Source organism: Danio aesculapii, chromosome 8, assembly GCF_903798145.1.
Source record: "Danio aesculapii chromosome 8, fDanAes4.1, whole genome shotgun sequence".
NCBI lineage: Eukaryota > Metazoa > Chordata > Actinopteri > Cypriniformes > Danionidae > Danio > Danio aesculapii.
In genome coordinates this window covers 29,065,610-29,082,980 of record NC_079442.1, presented here as the reverse complement: position 1 = coordinate 29,082,980, position 17,371 = coordinate 29,065,610, and the positions used below count along the sequence as shown (strand labels likewise).

At 31.9% G+C, this 17,371-nt stretch overlaps 1 protein-coding gene across 1 annotated transcript; it reads right to left on the bottom strand.

Annotated features, from left to right (window-relative positions):
* Positions 1 to 3,942: 3,942 nt before the first annotated feature.
* On the bottom strand, positions 3,943 to 9,676 carry prok1 (prokineticin 1). Its single transcript, XM_056464445.1, has 3 exons — positions 9,191 to 9,676; positions 7,094 to 7,219; positions 3,943 to 4,464 (listed from the first exon to the last, which is right to left on the bottom strand). The coding sequence occupies exons 1-3, from the start codon at positions 9,260 to 9,262 to the stop codon at positions 4,345 to 4,347; spliced, it is 318 nt and encodes a 105-aa protein (XP_056320420.1). The 5' UTR covers positions 9,263 to 9,676; the 3' UTR covers positions 3,943 to 4,344.
* Between the last annotated feature and the right edge of the window lie 7,695 nt (positions 9,677 to 17,371).

The window sequence follows — 17,371 nt, the reverse complement described above, 5'->3', positions numbered from 1 at the left end:
AATAATAACAAATACCTGTTTTTCTCTGAAACGTGTATCTTATCTAAAGCTAAAAAAAAAATTCTCTTTTACATCGAAAATGTTCATCATAAGTTCTTCTCCAGTCATATGGGTTATTGGCTCATTTGGGTTTTACTTGGATAGAAACATTAAAATATGTAATGTAATATCTTTATTTGCGGTCATTTTATTTTGAATGAATATACTTTAAAAGTATTGGGTTATTAAAATGAGATGTATTAACTTAGTAAGTCAAAGTTTGGGGTCAGTAGGATTTTGAAATGTTTTAAAATAAGCTTATTCTGCTCACCAAGGCTGCATTTATTTAATCAAAAATACAGTACAAATTGTAAAATTGTGAAATGTTATTAAAATAACTCTTCAAACATAGTTTATAATTTAATCCTTTAATCCTTCAGATATCACTCTAATATTAATTATTATAAATAGTATTTCTATTAAATGTAATTGTAATAAAATAATGTCTGGAATAATAATTTCATTTGAAACTGCATACAGTAAGAAAGCAGTTATTCAACATTTTAATAAATATTTAACAATTTTAAAAAAATTACATTTAATAAATGTTGCCTTGATAGAATAATTTTCTTAAAAAAAAAAAAAAACTGACCCCAAAGTTTTGACCAGTAGTGTATATTTCAGTATTCTTGATACTGACTGAATGAGTTCCATTTACGTGGACCATTTAAGTTTTGCTGACTTCCATTGCAGAATTCCATTCAAATTTGAGTGAAAGCAACTAATTTCATTTATGTAATTGCCCTGTTTGATGTTTTGCAATATAATTCTTTAAACTAACTTCAGAAAGAATGAGTAAACCATTACAGAGCAAGCTAACATAAATGTCTAGTGATGTGTCATATGTGACGAGGTATGTTACTGTCGAATAGGATTTCTCAAGTCATTTCAGAGACCACGGGTTAATCAAGGCCGCTCAAATGAATCAAGACAACCACTTTCCACAAACCTTGCCAATAAATCCAGCAGTGACACTATATGGCACCCGTGCTTTGTCTTCTTCCTGGTTTGTCATAGATAGTCAGTCTGTTGACCTGTCCATGTTGATCTGCCTGCAGGTCTCTGGGGTGAAGACAATTTATTGGATTCACTGCAGAGGAGCAGTCTTAGAATAGATTAACGTTATTATTTTTCTAAATTATGTGAACTGAAACGATGGTCTGAGCAAGTGAAACTTGGGAGGAAAAAAGGGTGAGATAAGTTTATCTTTCTATTAAATGTGTCATACATACATGCTTTCTGTACGTACTTTATTTTCATCTTATATTCTATAAACTCAACGCTTATTTAATTTTGCTGGAAATAAATAAGATTAGACAATAGACTTATTGCAGTTCACATGCCATATGTATTTCTCCAGTAATTTGTTTTTATTATAATATAGTTTCTTGAAATCTTTATGCATAGTAAGCAATAACTTTAAATCATTTTGAAATCAGTTTAATAGTGTGATATATATTTTAGTAATTCCAATTTTATATAGAATATCTATTGATGCAATTTCTGCTATTGTTTTAATGGCTTTAAAAATACTTTTAATTAACATCAGTCACCAGTTGAATTTCACTCTACTTTAGCGTTTTAGATTTCTTTGATTTTGTTCAAAATTGCTCTTATGTTTCAAAGAAATTTGTTTTGAAGTATTAACGAGGAAGCCAGATCAGTCTCAAAAATAATGCTTTTACAAAAATAAAGCTCAGACATGCACAGCACTATTCACATTTAGCTAATCCAATTTGTACATTCAAAAAGTTTGTCAATTAAAACTTTTGTCAAGTAAAAAATCATAAATATTTCCCCAAATTAAGTGGATATGTATATTTATGAATTGTGTTCTGAATTTACGAATTGGATTTGCGCATTTATGAATTGTGTTTCGAATTTACGAATTGGATTTGTGCATTTATGAATTGTGTTTCGAATTTATGAATTGGATTCGCGCATTTATGAATTGTGTTTCGAATTTACGAATTGAATTTGTGCATTTATGAATTGTGTTTTGAATTTACGAATTGGATTTGTGCATTTATGAATTGTGTTTTGAATTTACGAATTGGATTTGTGCATTTATGAATTGTGTTTTGAATTTACGAATTGGATTTGTGCATTTATGAATTGTGTTTCGAATTTATGAATTGGATTCGCGCATTTATGAATTGTGTTTCGAATTTACGAATTGAATTTGCACATTTATAAATTGTGTTTTGAATTTACGAATTGGATTTGCGCATTTATGAATTGTGTTTTGAATTTACGAATTGGATTTGCTCATTTATAAATTGTGTTTTGAATTTACGAATTGGATTTGTGCATTTATGAATTGTGTTTTGAATTTACGAATTGGATTTGTGCATTTATGAATTGTGTTTCGAATTTACGAATTGGATTTGCTCATTTATAAATTGTGTTTCGAATTTACGAATTGGATTTGCGCATTTATGAATTGTGTTTTCAACTTACGAATTGAATTTGCTCATTTATAAATTGTGTTTTGAATTTAAGAATTGAATTTGCTCATTTATGAATTGTGTTTTGAATTTACGAATTGGATTTGCGCATTTATGAATTGTGTTTTCAACTTACGAATTGGATTTGCGCATTTATGAATTGTGTTTTGAATTTACGAATTGGATTTGCGCATTTATGAATTGTGTTTTAAATTTATGAATTGGATTTGCTCATTTATGAATTGTGTTTCGAATTTACGAATTGGATTTGCACATTTATGAATTGTGTTTTGAATTTACGAATTGGATTTGCTCATTTATAAATTGTGTTTTGAATTTACAAATTGGATTTGCGCATTTATGAATTGTGTTTTCAACTTACGAATTGGATTTGCTCATTTATGAATTGTGTTTTAAATTTGTGAATTGGATTTGCGCATTTATGAATTGTGTTTTCAACTTACGAATTGGATTTGCTCATTTATGAATTGTGTTTTAAATTTATGAATTGGATTTGCACATTTGTGAATTGTGTTTTGAAATTACGAATTGGATTTGCGCATTTATGAATTGTGTTTTGAATTTACAAATTGGATTTGCGCATTTATGAATTGTGTTTTGAAATTATGAATTGGTTTTGCGCATTTTTAAATTGTGCTTTGAGTTTACGAATTGCATTTGTGCATTTATGAATTGTGTTTTGAATTTACTCATTAGATTTGCTCATTTATGAATTGTGTTTTGAAATTACGAAATGAATTTGCACATTTATGAATTTTGTTTTGAGTTTACAAATTGGATTTGCACATTTATGAATTGTGTTTTTAAATTATGAATTGGATTTGCGCATTCATGAATTCATTCATTTTCTTTACGGCTTAGTTCCTTTATTAGGCTTAGCCACAGCAGAAAGAACCACCAACTTGTCCAGCATATGTTTTATGCAGCTGATGCCCTTCCAGCTGCAACCCATCACTGGGAAACATCCATACACACTCATTCACACACATACACTACAGACAATTCAGCCTACCCAATTCACCTATACCACATGTTTTTGGACTTAAGGGGGAAACCGGAGCACCCAGAAGAAACCCCCGCGAACACAGGGAGAACATGCTAATTCCACACAGAATCGACAACTGACCCAGCCGAGGCTCGAACCAGTGAGGCGAACGTGTTACCCACTGTGCCAGCGTGCAGCCCCTACATTTATGAATTGTATTTTGAAATTATGAAGTGGATTTACACATTTATGAATTGTGTTTTGAATTTACCAATTGGATTTGCGCATTCATGGATCGTGTTTTACGAATTCAATTTTGTAAATGTGAATTGTAAATGTATTATTTCTGAGACTGATCTGGCTCCATAAGGAAAATGTTGAAAAGATCCAATATACACACCCAGATTAACAAACAGTGAGAAAACAAAACAATTAGACTGATTATAGTTTAATTACAATAACTAAGCCGTCAACAAATGCACAGCATATTGAAGATGAATTCATCCAGAAATATGACACTCTCTGAAGCACATTTCATACAAAATGTCTGTTTGCATACTCTTCAACATAAAGGTCAGGTAATGAAACTAACTAATATATGTGTGTGTGTTTATGTGTGGTGGATGCCAAGGTAAACCAATGATTCTGAGGTAGACCTTGTGCTGCTGGAGATGATGTACATCAGCGTTTCTGGAGAAGCTGGATAAAAGTAGTTTTGTAGTGCAAAGTGCATGAGAGTGAAAAATGAGCAGAGAGGTGCTACGGCACTTGTTAATCTTCTTGTGCTGTCCTGCTTTCTTTTTTTCAAGTATTCAACTCCTCCATTCCTCATTTCGCGCACTCTTTCTCCTGTTAAAAGTCTATGTTTTTGAAGTCACTGGTACAGCGGTATCTGTTGTCAGCGTATCTGGTACAGACCAAATGTGGCAGGCAGGGGCAAGTGTGGTGTTGTCTCTTGCCGGGGAAAGGAAACTGCAAGAAAGACAAAAAAGCATCGTCGCTAAATCGAAGTTCAATGTTATTGACAATACATTTGCTTATGTGTGTCTTTAATTGGAGAATGAAAAATGGAGAAATAACTCACTGCTGGTTCTGCTTCAAGATTTTGCAATGGGGTTTTACAAAATGTTTCACAATTTATGAGTAAAAAACCCACTGGCACCCATTGATTTCCTTATAGTGATTTGTTTTCTTGCTATAATCGTCAATGGGTACAATCAACCATCATTACAAAATATTCTTTTGTGGAGAAACTCATAAAGGGAGAGTAAACAGTGAGGTATTATTTCATTTTTGAGTGGACTGTCCCTTTAAAGTTATCTCTAAGCTAGTACACTCCAAAACAATAACAAAATAAACACTCATATAAGACATATTTTCTCTCATTTTCTGTCCAATCAAATCCTCTTCTACAATGTGAAGTGTTCCACAAAACAAATGGGCCCCTTCTGAATTATAAACACTTTGATATATTTGATATGTTTGAAACAGATATGGATGAGATTAAGAAAAGTAAGACAGACTCATAAATCGTTAAAATGAAAGGTTCATTCAAAAAAGAAAGTTCTGTCATTACTAATTATGCACTCATCCTTCAATTGTTTCAAACCTGCTTGAGTTTCGTTCTCAATTGAACACAATAGAGATATATTAAAGAATCTTGAAAATTGGTAGCCATTGACTTTCATTTTATTCTCTTATGTGTCAATGGATAGTAGTTTCCGACATTCTTGAAAAGAAACTCAAAAATGCTTGAAACCACTTGAGAGTGAGTACCTTTTTGGGGTAAACTATCTCTTTAAATGCGTCTGGCTGAGCTGAGATATAAATTAATCACTGACTATTTCTTTTTTTTTTTTAAGAAGATGAGCTACACCATATGTTGCATCATTTCTTCCAGCTTCAGGTGGAATTCAATACCTTGAATAAAACAGCATGTTTCCAGGCACTTCAGGGGATCTTTGATTTATTTTTTTTTCAGTCTTTATACCTCAGCTACTAATCTCTATAGGCTTGAGTTTCTGTTTCAAGATCTGAGTCACAAACACCCTCCAAATCTGTCACCTCATAACCTGAGCTGAATAGCAAAGCTCCAGTATCTCAATATCAGTCTGAGACTGTCCGACAGGGTGATAAACAGCCCGATCTGTGAGACATTCAATCGATATCGGCAGCACTTATCAGCAGATTCTTTTAAAGCTTTTCTCAGTCATCTCTGCCAATCCCTCACATTTACTTCAGGATCTAATCTGCTCTTTTTAAAGAAGAATTTGCATTCTTACGTCCCAATGTGTGAGGGACTGTCCATCACTGTAAATCCAAACCATTCATTTAATTCAATAAAATTAGTTCCTTTCACTCACATATTTGACCAATGTTCATTGTACTCAATACAAAATAGTTACTTGGACTCAAAATATGATTGTATTAATTGGAATTTAAGTTGAATTAACTTAAACTGGCAGATTTCTAGTTCGAAGAAAACGTGTAGTTTTGCACATGCAATATTAACATAGGTTAAATTAGTCTTAAATGTTATCTAGGGATTTAGAGGTCAAGCACTAAAAAATGATCTTTGCTGTTTGTTCAAATAACTTTCAATTATTGAGTATTGGGGGGAGGCAACTTAATTGTTTTATGTTTAATCAACTTGTTCAAGTTTAGTTAAATCAAGTTAACTTAATTCTTCATGTTGTCCCAACACAAATTGATTGTGGGTAACCCAGCATATTTTTTACTTTTTTACAGTGCATTAACACAACACATTGCTAACTTATACTTAATCACAATGATTTGAGTTGATGTGTCTTTTTGCAGACAAACTGCACAAATAAGTTTATTTAACATTTCAATTGTATTCTATTTAACGTTGTGAAGAGCTTATAGTGTTAATGGGACTACAAAATAAAAATGTAAGTAAATGTGATTTAATATACATAAGAAATTATTTTAATATATTAGTGTATATATATATATATATATATATATATATATATATATATATATATATATATATAATATATATATATATATATATATATATATATATATATATATATATATATATATATATATATATATATATATATATATATATAGGAAGGTTAATATAATTTATTTAATGAATTCTTTAACATGCATTGTAACTCTTGTAACATTGATCTTTTGTCTGTAGATTATAATTAAAACAAAAAATTTTAAATTTGCAAAGAGTGGTGTCAGCAACACAATTTAACAGCAAAAAATATTCTTAGAGTAAAAGTAAAAGTGTGAAGGCATTAAATCTGCACAATTTAATTAAGCAAACATAACAAATGGCTTTTTCCACTGATATAAGCTTGATCCCTGTGGACAGGTGTTGAGAATTAGCAAGTCTGCTAAAACACTTAAACAAATGCATTTGGTTGTCCAGTGTAATTGTGATGTCCATGTCAAATAAATAAACAAATAAATTTCTGTTCATGCTAGTAAAAGATAAATTTGTCTGTGTTTTGTTCTTCCTTTCTCCTCGGCTCTTAATTGTTACCGCAGGGCTCTATAGATCAGCCACTCAAATCACTTTGTTCATCTTACAGAAGGGTGTATTTTTGTATCTGTGTACCTTGTGGCTGTATGGATGGCATTCGTCTCCCTCCAGCCCCTGCGGTGTGCACATGCGGAGACCTCGAAGCCACAGACTCACAGCACAGCAGAGACCCACACCACACTGCACATCCCTGTCACACGCCTGAAATACAAACACACAACACTGACTCAATTGCTCATTGATTCCCTTTTCATTTAACTAGAATATAATTCTTCTAATTGTCTTTTTATCTATGCTGTATTTCAATATACATGTATATGTTTTTTAATTTAGATGCTGGATTTTAATATAGATTTAATATAATTGTTTTTTTTTTCACTTAAACATTTGTTAACTTGTATATATATATATGCTAAAAGATCTGTGTTTTTGTATATAAATTCATTTATTTATTCATTTATTGCAGTTTTTTCCGACAAACACATTCTGGTCTCATTAAAGATGAAGGAATTCTGCTTTGTTGGTGAGTCTGTTTTTATCTACCCTCTTTATCATCATCAATTATCATTATAATTATTATTATTATTATGTTTTAATGTATAATGTAATAATAAATGCAATAGTTGATTTATTATTCTGTAAGAAATGAAAATGCTGGGTGACATCCAGATATTGATCATGAATTAATCTTACTGATGTGTATCCTAGGAAATGAACAAATAAGGTTGGTAAACACAGATAAAATATTGTACAAATTCTATATAATAATAGAAATGCAAATATTCTTAGGCTAAATATTAGATAAATCTGCACTTAATATATACTTAATCACTGTAATAATATTAAACTGTATATTATAATTATACTGTAGAGAATTGGACATAATTACAATGTAACTAATCTCAAATCAAACCTATTCCAAACATGACTCAGTAAGTATATTGAATATTGCTCAGTACTTAGATGTGTAATTTCACCGTTAGAACATTAAATAAATTAGAAACAAATGTCATTTCAGAAACCTTTTTTCCTTAAATGCATTAAATTAAATCTGACACAAAGTGATAATATGCTTCATAAACTTATAAATCTGCAATTTATAAATATAAAATATTAATTAATTAATTAATTAAAACACAATGAAGGTAAATCATAAATGAACCGAATCTATTTTTTAGATAATACATCATTTTTCACAGTATGTCTGATAATATTTTTTCTTCTGGAGAAAGTCTTACTTGCTTTATTTCAGCTAGAATAAAAGCAGTTTTAAATTTTTTAAGAACCATTTTAAGGTCAAAATTATTAACCCCTTTAAGCTATATATTTTTTCGATAGTCTACAGAAAAAATCATCATTATACAATAACTTGCCTAAATACCCTAACCTGCCTAGTTCACCTGATTAACCTAGTTAAACCATTAAATAACACTTTAAGCTGTAAAGAAGTGCCTTGAAAAATATCTAGTCAAATATTATTTACTGTCATCATGGCAAAGATAAAATAAATCAGTTATTAGAAATAGGTTATTAAAGCTATTATGTTTAGAAATGTGTTGAACAAATCTTCTCTCCGTTAAACAGAAATTGGGGAAAAAAATAAGCAATAATTAATAATAATTCAGATGGGCTAATAATTCTGACCTCAACTGTATATTTCTAAAGTCTGTTTTTCCTCCTGCATAATTTGCACCAAAAGATTTTGCCAATTTCGTATCACCATTTTATTTATATCTACCTTATGAAGGTTTTTACAGAGGAATATGGTAATACATAATATGCATAAAAAAATTTGGTGAAAAGACATTCTGTAAAACCTTTGACTCTAACACAGTATGTCAAAAAACAACAACAAATTAAATGAATTTCAAATGAAATTAAGATTTTCAAACTTGACTTCATCTAATATTCCAATTTTTGTTTTAGAAATATATCCAAATTAGCGCATATGTCATTTAAAATACTTAATTTGCATATTTTAACATAACATCTTGGAAAAACTTGTAACACAAAAGAAGCCTGCAATTGTTAATGTAAACGATCAACTAGGAAAGCATGATGATTAATAAAGCAGTTTATTCATTTACACTACTCAGTGTCTTTCCTTATTAAAATGTTAACAAATGTTAAATTATAATACAACAAGACTATAAAAAAAAGATATCAGCTTACCCCAGTGATGACGGCACCTCTGCAGCAGCTCATGGACATCAGGAGCAAACACAGAATCAACACCCTGCTCATAGCAGCAGCGGGACAAACAAACACACCACGAAACACTCTAAAAGATGATCTGTGTCTCTCTAATTCTCCCTAATAATGTCTCTCTACTCTGTCCCGCGGAGGGGTTGCTGTGGCCCTGAGGAGATGCTAGGACTTCTCTGCTGATCTTCCCCTGCTCTGTCAGTGAGTGTGAAGTCTTTGGTAACTTCTGAAATGAGCTCTGTCTCTTTCTCTCTCTTATCTCTCTTTCTCTTTATCCGCTCGCCCCTCCACCCTCACCTCCGTCATCCCTTTCTCTGTGACGCCGGACCGGATGATGGAGAAGAGATGGAGCAAATCCTTCCTGATGACACCAGATACATTAGCACCTTTTTCATTGGATTTTCTTCTGGTTATTAATCATGTGAGTTAATTTTAGAACCCCATTTAGGACTGAGACCCTGAGGACTTATCAATAATGGCCAAAATGCTGAGTATAATGTTTGTATTATGAACATAGTAGACAATGTTTAAAAGTATGCAATTGAAGAAAGAGTTTGATAGATTTAGCAAATAGAAGCTCTGCTAAAATGTGAAAAAAAAAAATAAATAAATATATATATATATATATATATATATATATATATATATATATATATATATATATATATATATATATATATATATATATATATATATATATATATATATATTGTTAGTAGTTGAAAATAAAAATCTGATTATTGGACTGTTTTCCAACTATAACACCAGTTTTCTTTTAGGCAAATTACTATGAATGTGCCATGTTTTCATATTTGTTTGTATTCTTTTTTTAGACACAGCACAATCCCAATTTTAAATGACAAAATAGCTAAGAAATTAATATTTGGTGGAATAATAGTTTTTAGTCACACCAAATTAAAACGTTTGTTATTCTAGCCAATGTTCATTCATTTTGTTTGTTTGTTTGTTTGTTTGTTTGTTTGTTTGTTTGTTTGTTTGTTTGTTTGTTTGTTTGTTTGTTTGTTTGTTTGTTTGTTTGTTGAAAGAAAATGTATTAGACCATCAGACCTTTAGAATAAAATAAATATTTGACCATGGACCACAAAACCATAATGTTACATTTTTAAAAATTGAGATTTACACAGTCTGAGATTTCCATTAATGTAAGATTTGTTAGGATGAGACAATCTTCGGTCACGATACAACTATTTAAGAGTTGAAAAAATATTGAGAAAATATCCTTAAAATTGTTCACATTACGTCAAGGGTGTAGAATTAGCATGGACAGAGGGGACGTGTCCCCACCAATATCCACAGAATATTAAAATGTCTCCCCCAATAATTTAATCACTTCCGAAATAAAATAATTCTTTGTCAAAATTTGTCAGGCTTTCTGTGCAAGACTCAGGTGAGACGTTAACATAAGCAGCTACATTTCAAACAAAAGCATCAGTCACTTGAAGTCAAGTTCGCTACAAGTCCACCATAATAGTAACTATGGATGTGCAATTAATAAAAGATTTGTTTCGATTTTGGCCTCCGTGACGATTATGAAAAAACAACAATCGAGATAAAATGGTTATTGTGTCACATGCCTCCCCCTTTCCAGAAGTCTGCACTCATTCCTTGTCAAAGTAAAATCATGTAAATTTACTTTTGCACCATAAGACATGCTTGATTTAATGTTGTTTTTATTACTAATTGTATTTGATTTATTTATTAAAGTTTTTTCCTGCGGAATAGAACATGTGCTATTGTTTGCACACTCAGAGAAGGAAAAGAACTAGGACATGCAAGTCATCTTTTAGCTTAAAGTGTATAAATGGCAATATTATACTTGCATAAGCGTGTTCAGATGCGGTGATTATGCACAAATAAGCTCTCAGTAAACAGAAGTCTTTATTAAACTAAATAATCTAAACTAAATTAAACTAAAATAATGGTGTCAAAGTAGATCCCCAGCAATCTCAAAAGCAAATCTACGCCCTTGCATTAAGTTCTAAGCAAAGCATTTTACTAATCAAAAAATTATTTATGGAAGGAATTTTTACTCAAGATTACTTAAAGGTGCAGTAGGTGATCTCCCAAAATGCTAACCGGTTAGCACAATATCTTTGAAAACACAGTCCTTCCCCTGCTGTCCTAAGCCACGCCTCCTGAAATCATGAACGTGCACCTTAAAGATGACAATAGACAATCCACAAGATCATGTCATTCACCAGTTAGAAAACGTGATAGTACTTTATAATACTGCAATTCTGAGCAAAAAACTGTATTATATCTAGAACGTTTTCAGTTGTGTAGCAAGCAGAACTTTCATGCATGCAAGGATTACTGGTCTCACTCTCTCACGCTTTGGCCTAAAGCGACTACTGTATGCTTAGGGCTTGGCCTGCAGCGTACAGGAATTACATTTATTAGCAAGCCATACTTACATGCTATTTCAGACTGAATATTCAAAGTAGCATGGTAAACAGTATAAAGAGCACGTTACAAGTTGTCATTGTTAAAAAATGAACCAATGTGAATATAAAACCAACTTCACCTCAGTAAAGCAGGCGGAATAGCACTATTTACTGATGTTTTGTTGTTAAACTAAATAAAAATCTACATAATCAATGCTGTAAAATGTCTCTTATGAAATTGAAAATAGTCACATCAATCGTTTGCCAGGAGATTTCAGTGGCTGAACAACACTTCTGTGCATATAACCCATTCGTAATACAACACAATCTACATCAGCTTTGCGTGACAAATACTTTTAAAACATAACATTACCTCTCTAAAAGAAATACTTTAGCCATGGTGTCGTCCTTCCAGCGTGCAAAACTAACTCCAATATTTATTCAGGGTTTTTTTTTAATTATTGATTCAGCATTTGTTTTTTGTTGCTGTGACTCGTCTCGTGTGCACACGCAAATGGTGGATCTGCGTGAACACATGCGCAGTTGTACAAATCTACATTTGTTGACAGACAGTTTGAGTTACTAATCAAAATTATGGAAATTGTCGACCTGACAAGTTTTAATTAGATGAACATTTTTAAGTCTTATACCTTACCCAGAATATAAAAATACGTATAAATACATTTAGATCATTTACTTTAATTATTACCATTATAATGTGAAGAGACTTTCAAACAGCACAACAAAAAATGTTTCTGAAGACAATCAACAACTGCACCTTTAATATCGTTCACATTTTTGGAATATCATAAAAATGTAAAATTTTGATTCATACAAATTTTTTGGGCTATTCCCACAAATATATTGATATACAAATATATTTACCATCAAGTGAATCCAGAGAAACTAAGAATGTGGTCTATTAAAGGAGTTGTAATGCAAAGATCTATCACAAGTATGAAATTCTAAGAAATTAAATATATATATAGATTTAAATTCTTTAAAAAGTAAGTTTCTCCATTATAAAAGAGAATGAATCCCTCACACCTTCGCCATTCAATATCCACTATACGTTCGGTTTCATGTACAGCTTGCTAATGTCATTTCAATTTTTTTCCCATTCCATCACGCAGTTCTCCACAAGTCGCTTGTTCATTTTACAGGAGTCCACGAGCCATAATTATCACCTCCTTATTTGAATCATTAGGATTCATCACCCTTTACAGCGCCAAAGTAATGTCAGACATGTAGCCAAGTTTCAGATTGGCAAGTACACAAGTCAAGTAAGTTCATAGGAAATGAGTCATCAGCGCAAGTCGTCGACGAGAGAAACGTTTATTTTTGCTTCCTGACAATATGATGCAGCTTGCAGGTAATTCACAACAAATTAAGCCCTTGTCAATTCATTTGAGACATTTTAAGCCTACAGTCACTCCATGACATAATATGCACTGTCATTCACTCACAATTTCCTATTTACAACTCTTAAGTGTGCCAGTCAGACACAGATGGTTAAACGCATGTGACATCATGTCCTCTCAAGCCTGAAAACTTCTTTGACCCAGCAGTAACAAGAGTAATTACATCTTATCATGGACACATATGCCCTGATCACTGCAAACAGTGCATTTCTCACGAGGGGACTCTTTAAAAAGAAGGACTCTTCAATTTCTTGTGTCAACTTCAATCTGGTCTCGTGTTTGTTCTTCTGCCGCAGTAAGGTCAACATGCAGTTGATGCCTGCGGAAATTTACACAAAACTATGTAGATTTAGCCATTCATAAAATCAGCTTGCATGTTTGTCTACTTAATATTTGGATCATGCTTTTGATTGGTAATTCAGTAGTGCTTAATTTGAAATGCTTTAAATATTCTGTTGAATAAAGCCCCTTTCACAATGTGCAGTTTACAATGAAGCAATTGAAGCACAGATGGTTCATAATGAGTTAACTCAAAATGGTCACCTTCTGCAAATATATGCTTGACAGTGGTGGTTGAAGTCAAGGTTATTTTAGTAAACAAACACTAAATCTAAGACTGAAACTATTGGTCAATGAAATTTTTTGTAAAAATGAAGAAAATTAAAAAGAAAATCACAAAAAATAAAAAAGTCAAATTCACATAAGTCACTTGATTTAATTACTTTTTTTTCCTAACAGAAATTCATTCATTCATTTTCTTTTCGGCTTAGTCCCTTTATTAATCTGGGGATGCCACAGCAGAATGAACCGCCATCTTATCCAGCACATTTTTACGCAGCAGATGCCCTTCCAGCCGTAACCCATCTCCGGGAAACATCCACACACACTCATTCACACTCATACACTACAGCCTACCCAATTCACCTGTACTGGATGTCTTTGGACTGTGGGGGAAACCGGAGTACCAGGAGGAAACCCACACAAACTCCACACAGAAACGCCAACGCTCGAACCAGCGACCTTCTTGCCCTGAGGTGAGAGCACAACCTACTGCACCACTGCGTCAATCCCCGAACAGAAATATCATGCATAAAATATCTTTAACAAAAAATACATTTTAATATGGTCGAAAATGGAGTGGGATGAAGCACAAGCTTATTAAAAAAAAATTAAATAAATAAAAAATATACAGTACTGCAAATAGCCATAAACTAAAATTTTATCATCTCATGTTATCCTTTTTCAATCACCTTCATCATTATATTCCTTTAATAATATTTATTTATACAACTTTTTAAATCGATTAATATCCTGACATTGTTTGAGAGTCAGATCTAGACTGTTCCATAGTTTTACACAACAGACATACACAAACTTTTTAAAGTTGTTCTTGTTTTCAACCTCCTAAAATTTCATCCTTCTCTCAGATTATATCCCCCTTGTCTTTCTTGAAAAAACGTTTGTATGCATTTCAGAAGTAATTTTTTCCTATCTTTAAACATAAATTGTGCTGATTTAAATTTAACCAAATGATTGAACTTAAGTATCTTTAATTTAAAAAATAAAGGATTTGTATGCTCCAAATACCCCACATGTTTTATCAGTCTTATTACTTTTTTCTGAATTGTACATAAGGATCGTGAATTAGATTTATATGTATTCCCCCAAATTTCAACACAATAACTCATAAAAGGCAACATAATTGTGTTATATAATATATACATTGATTTATTTTCCAAGATAAAACTTAAAACTAGAATAATAAAATAAATAAAATGAGTATTCGCAAATTGTAGAAATTGTAAACAAATACAATATGAAAAGTTAAAACTAACAAAAATATTAATTAAATAATTTAAAATTAAACTGAACAGGAAATCTATAAATAGTATTGAAATGAAAACTTAAATTAATTTTACATACATTTTACATTTATTTAAGTTTTCATACATTTAAAATGCAAATCTTTAAATAACCTTGGATCAAGTACGCAGTGGTGTAAATTAATTACAAATCCTCAAATGACTGTAATTGAGTAGTTTTTCTCAGGAATTGTAATTTACAAAGTAGTTTTAAAAACGTGTACTTTTACTCTCCCTTGAGTACATTTTAGTACAGTATCGGTACTTTTACTCCACTACTGCAGCCTGCAATCACTGCTTTATTTTTTTCTTGTTTATGGGGATCATAAATCAGTCCTGTGATTTCTGTCCAATCAAATCGCACATAGAAGGTAAATCACATCATACTGAACTACCTCAAGACATGGACGCTTTATAAATTCAGCAAACTGTTTGGAAGCATTAAAAGTGTCCTTGAATATGACCAAAATCTTTACACGCATTGACCTAGAGACTGTTTAGAAGCATGTCACTGACGAGATGACAGATGTTTACTGTATGATGACCGAAATGGCCTTAAACACCCAGCAGGCACAAGACATCAACATGACATCAGATTGACATTGTACCTTAAGCTCATGGGGACATTACATTTTGTTTGGACATGAAAATCGGGTTGATGTCAGAACTCAACGTCCAACCTAAAACCAACCAAAAGTCAACATTTAATGATGTTGCAGCTTGACGTTGTGTGGACGTTACCACTATGAAGCTACAGATGGAAGTACAGAAGTATGGGTACAGAAGTACGGGATGTGTAAGGGATGTGCATAAGTCCAGAGACTCGTTTTTGAATGCATTTACTTGTAGAAATGTGAATATTAATATTGTTTTGGAGCACACTAGCTTAAAGATAACATTAACATACTAACATATTCATATTGAATGGCAAATAAAAACATTTATCACTATCAAATTTCTGACCACTGGTCAGAAAAAAAAACGTAGATGTGGCCCATTTGAACTGCTGACCATCAAAGCTCTGGGATACGTGAGCTACGTGATGGATCACAGCTATACAGAATCAATGAGCTTACTTGAAATTATAGCTAAATAAAATATCCAACTTGACGGCAATTGGAGTGAGGGATAGCAGACTGGAGAATGTCAGTCCTAGCTGTTGGGATTTGATTTACGTTTAGTGGGAGCATGAAAATGCCATTGGTTAGTCAGCAGAGCATTACTCGGCTGCAGTGAAAGTGATTGATGTCACTGACGCCTGGGCCACATAATTACATTGCAACTTTTTGCCTCGTCAGCAAACCAGCTTGGCTGTAACTGCATAGGACTGGGCAGAAATCATCAAGCCTTGCCAGGAGCGGAGAACCTAAGTTGGCTACAAGAGCTTGAAAGCTGTTAAACGTAACTTCATAACAAATGCAGTACGAAAACTGAGCCAAAAAAATAAAAAACAATGAAATGAAATCAATCAGAGCATGTCCTTTATATGAAATGACGCTATATGGCTTTATATTCACTTAATAATTGACTTCATAATTAACATTAACATTTTTCATTCCTTTTATCAGACCAATGTAAATAATTTGTATGGAATATAAAAAATTAAGTTAGGAAATATAATAAACTTCAGTAAACGCCACTATAAGTAGTAATAATAGAGTTGTATGTCTAAAACAACGATTCCACATATGCAATAAATATCAAGAGAAAGATTCACATCATTCTTTATATCATAATTATCTTTTTATTCAATACTCAAACACATCTTCAGAACTAAAAGGAAAAAGTTCACTTTGTCCGCTCAATACTGGTCTGTCCAACTGTCAAACGCGTAGAATTGGCATAGACGGAGGGGACATGTCCCCACCAATATCCACCAATTACTGAAATGTCCCCACCAATAATTTAATCGCCTTCAAAAAAAATAATGCTCTGTCAACCCTTAGTAACCTAGATGTGCTCAAAGAGTTAAATCCATAGACATATATAATAGATAATAGGGATAAAATGGTTACATTTCGTCACAAACCTCTCTAAATTTCTGTACATTCATACCTCCTCAAAGCCAGATTACAGTAAAATCATGTGAATTGAGTTTTGCAGCATAGGATTACTATTATTGGTATTATCAATTGTTATTTGTATTATTAAGTGTTTAAATGTTTTCAAAAGCACAAAACAGAATTTGTGCTGTTTAATACATGCGCTCTAGGGATGTACGTCTCCACCAATATCAAGAGCCTTGATCTATGATGAGACACAAAACCTTTTTACAGCTCCATAGAGAATTTTTGTTCTCAAGTAGATGCGTAAAAATATGATCTAATGTCTGTATTTTTTTTAAAGTGTACAACATATACAATTAAAATAAATTAAGCAAAATATCTCATTAAAAGACTGCACAAAAATCAGTAGTCTAAAAATCCATTAAAAAAATAGTTTGTCATTGTTTATGTTTAA

Excerpts from the sequence above, each read along its gene's own strand:
- prok1 (XM_056464445.1), bottom strand. The coding sequence starts at position 9,262 with ATGAGCAGGGTGTTGATTCTGTGTTTGCTCCTGATGTCCATGAGCTGC. Across the intron at positions 7,220-9,190 it reads GAGGTGCCGTCATCACTGGG|GCGTGTGACAGGGATGTGCA; the intron begins GTAAGCTGATAT and ends TTTGTATTTCAG. Across the intron at positions 4,465-7,093 it reads GCCATCCATACAGCCACAAG|TTTCCTTTCCCCGGCAAGAG; the intron begins GTACACAGATAC and ends TCTTTCTTGCAG.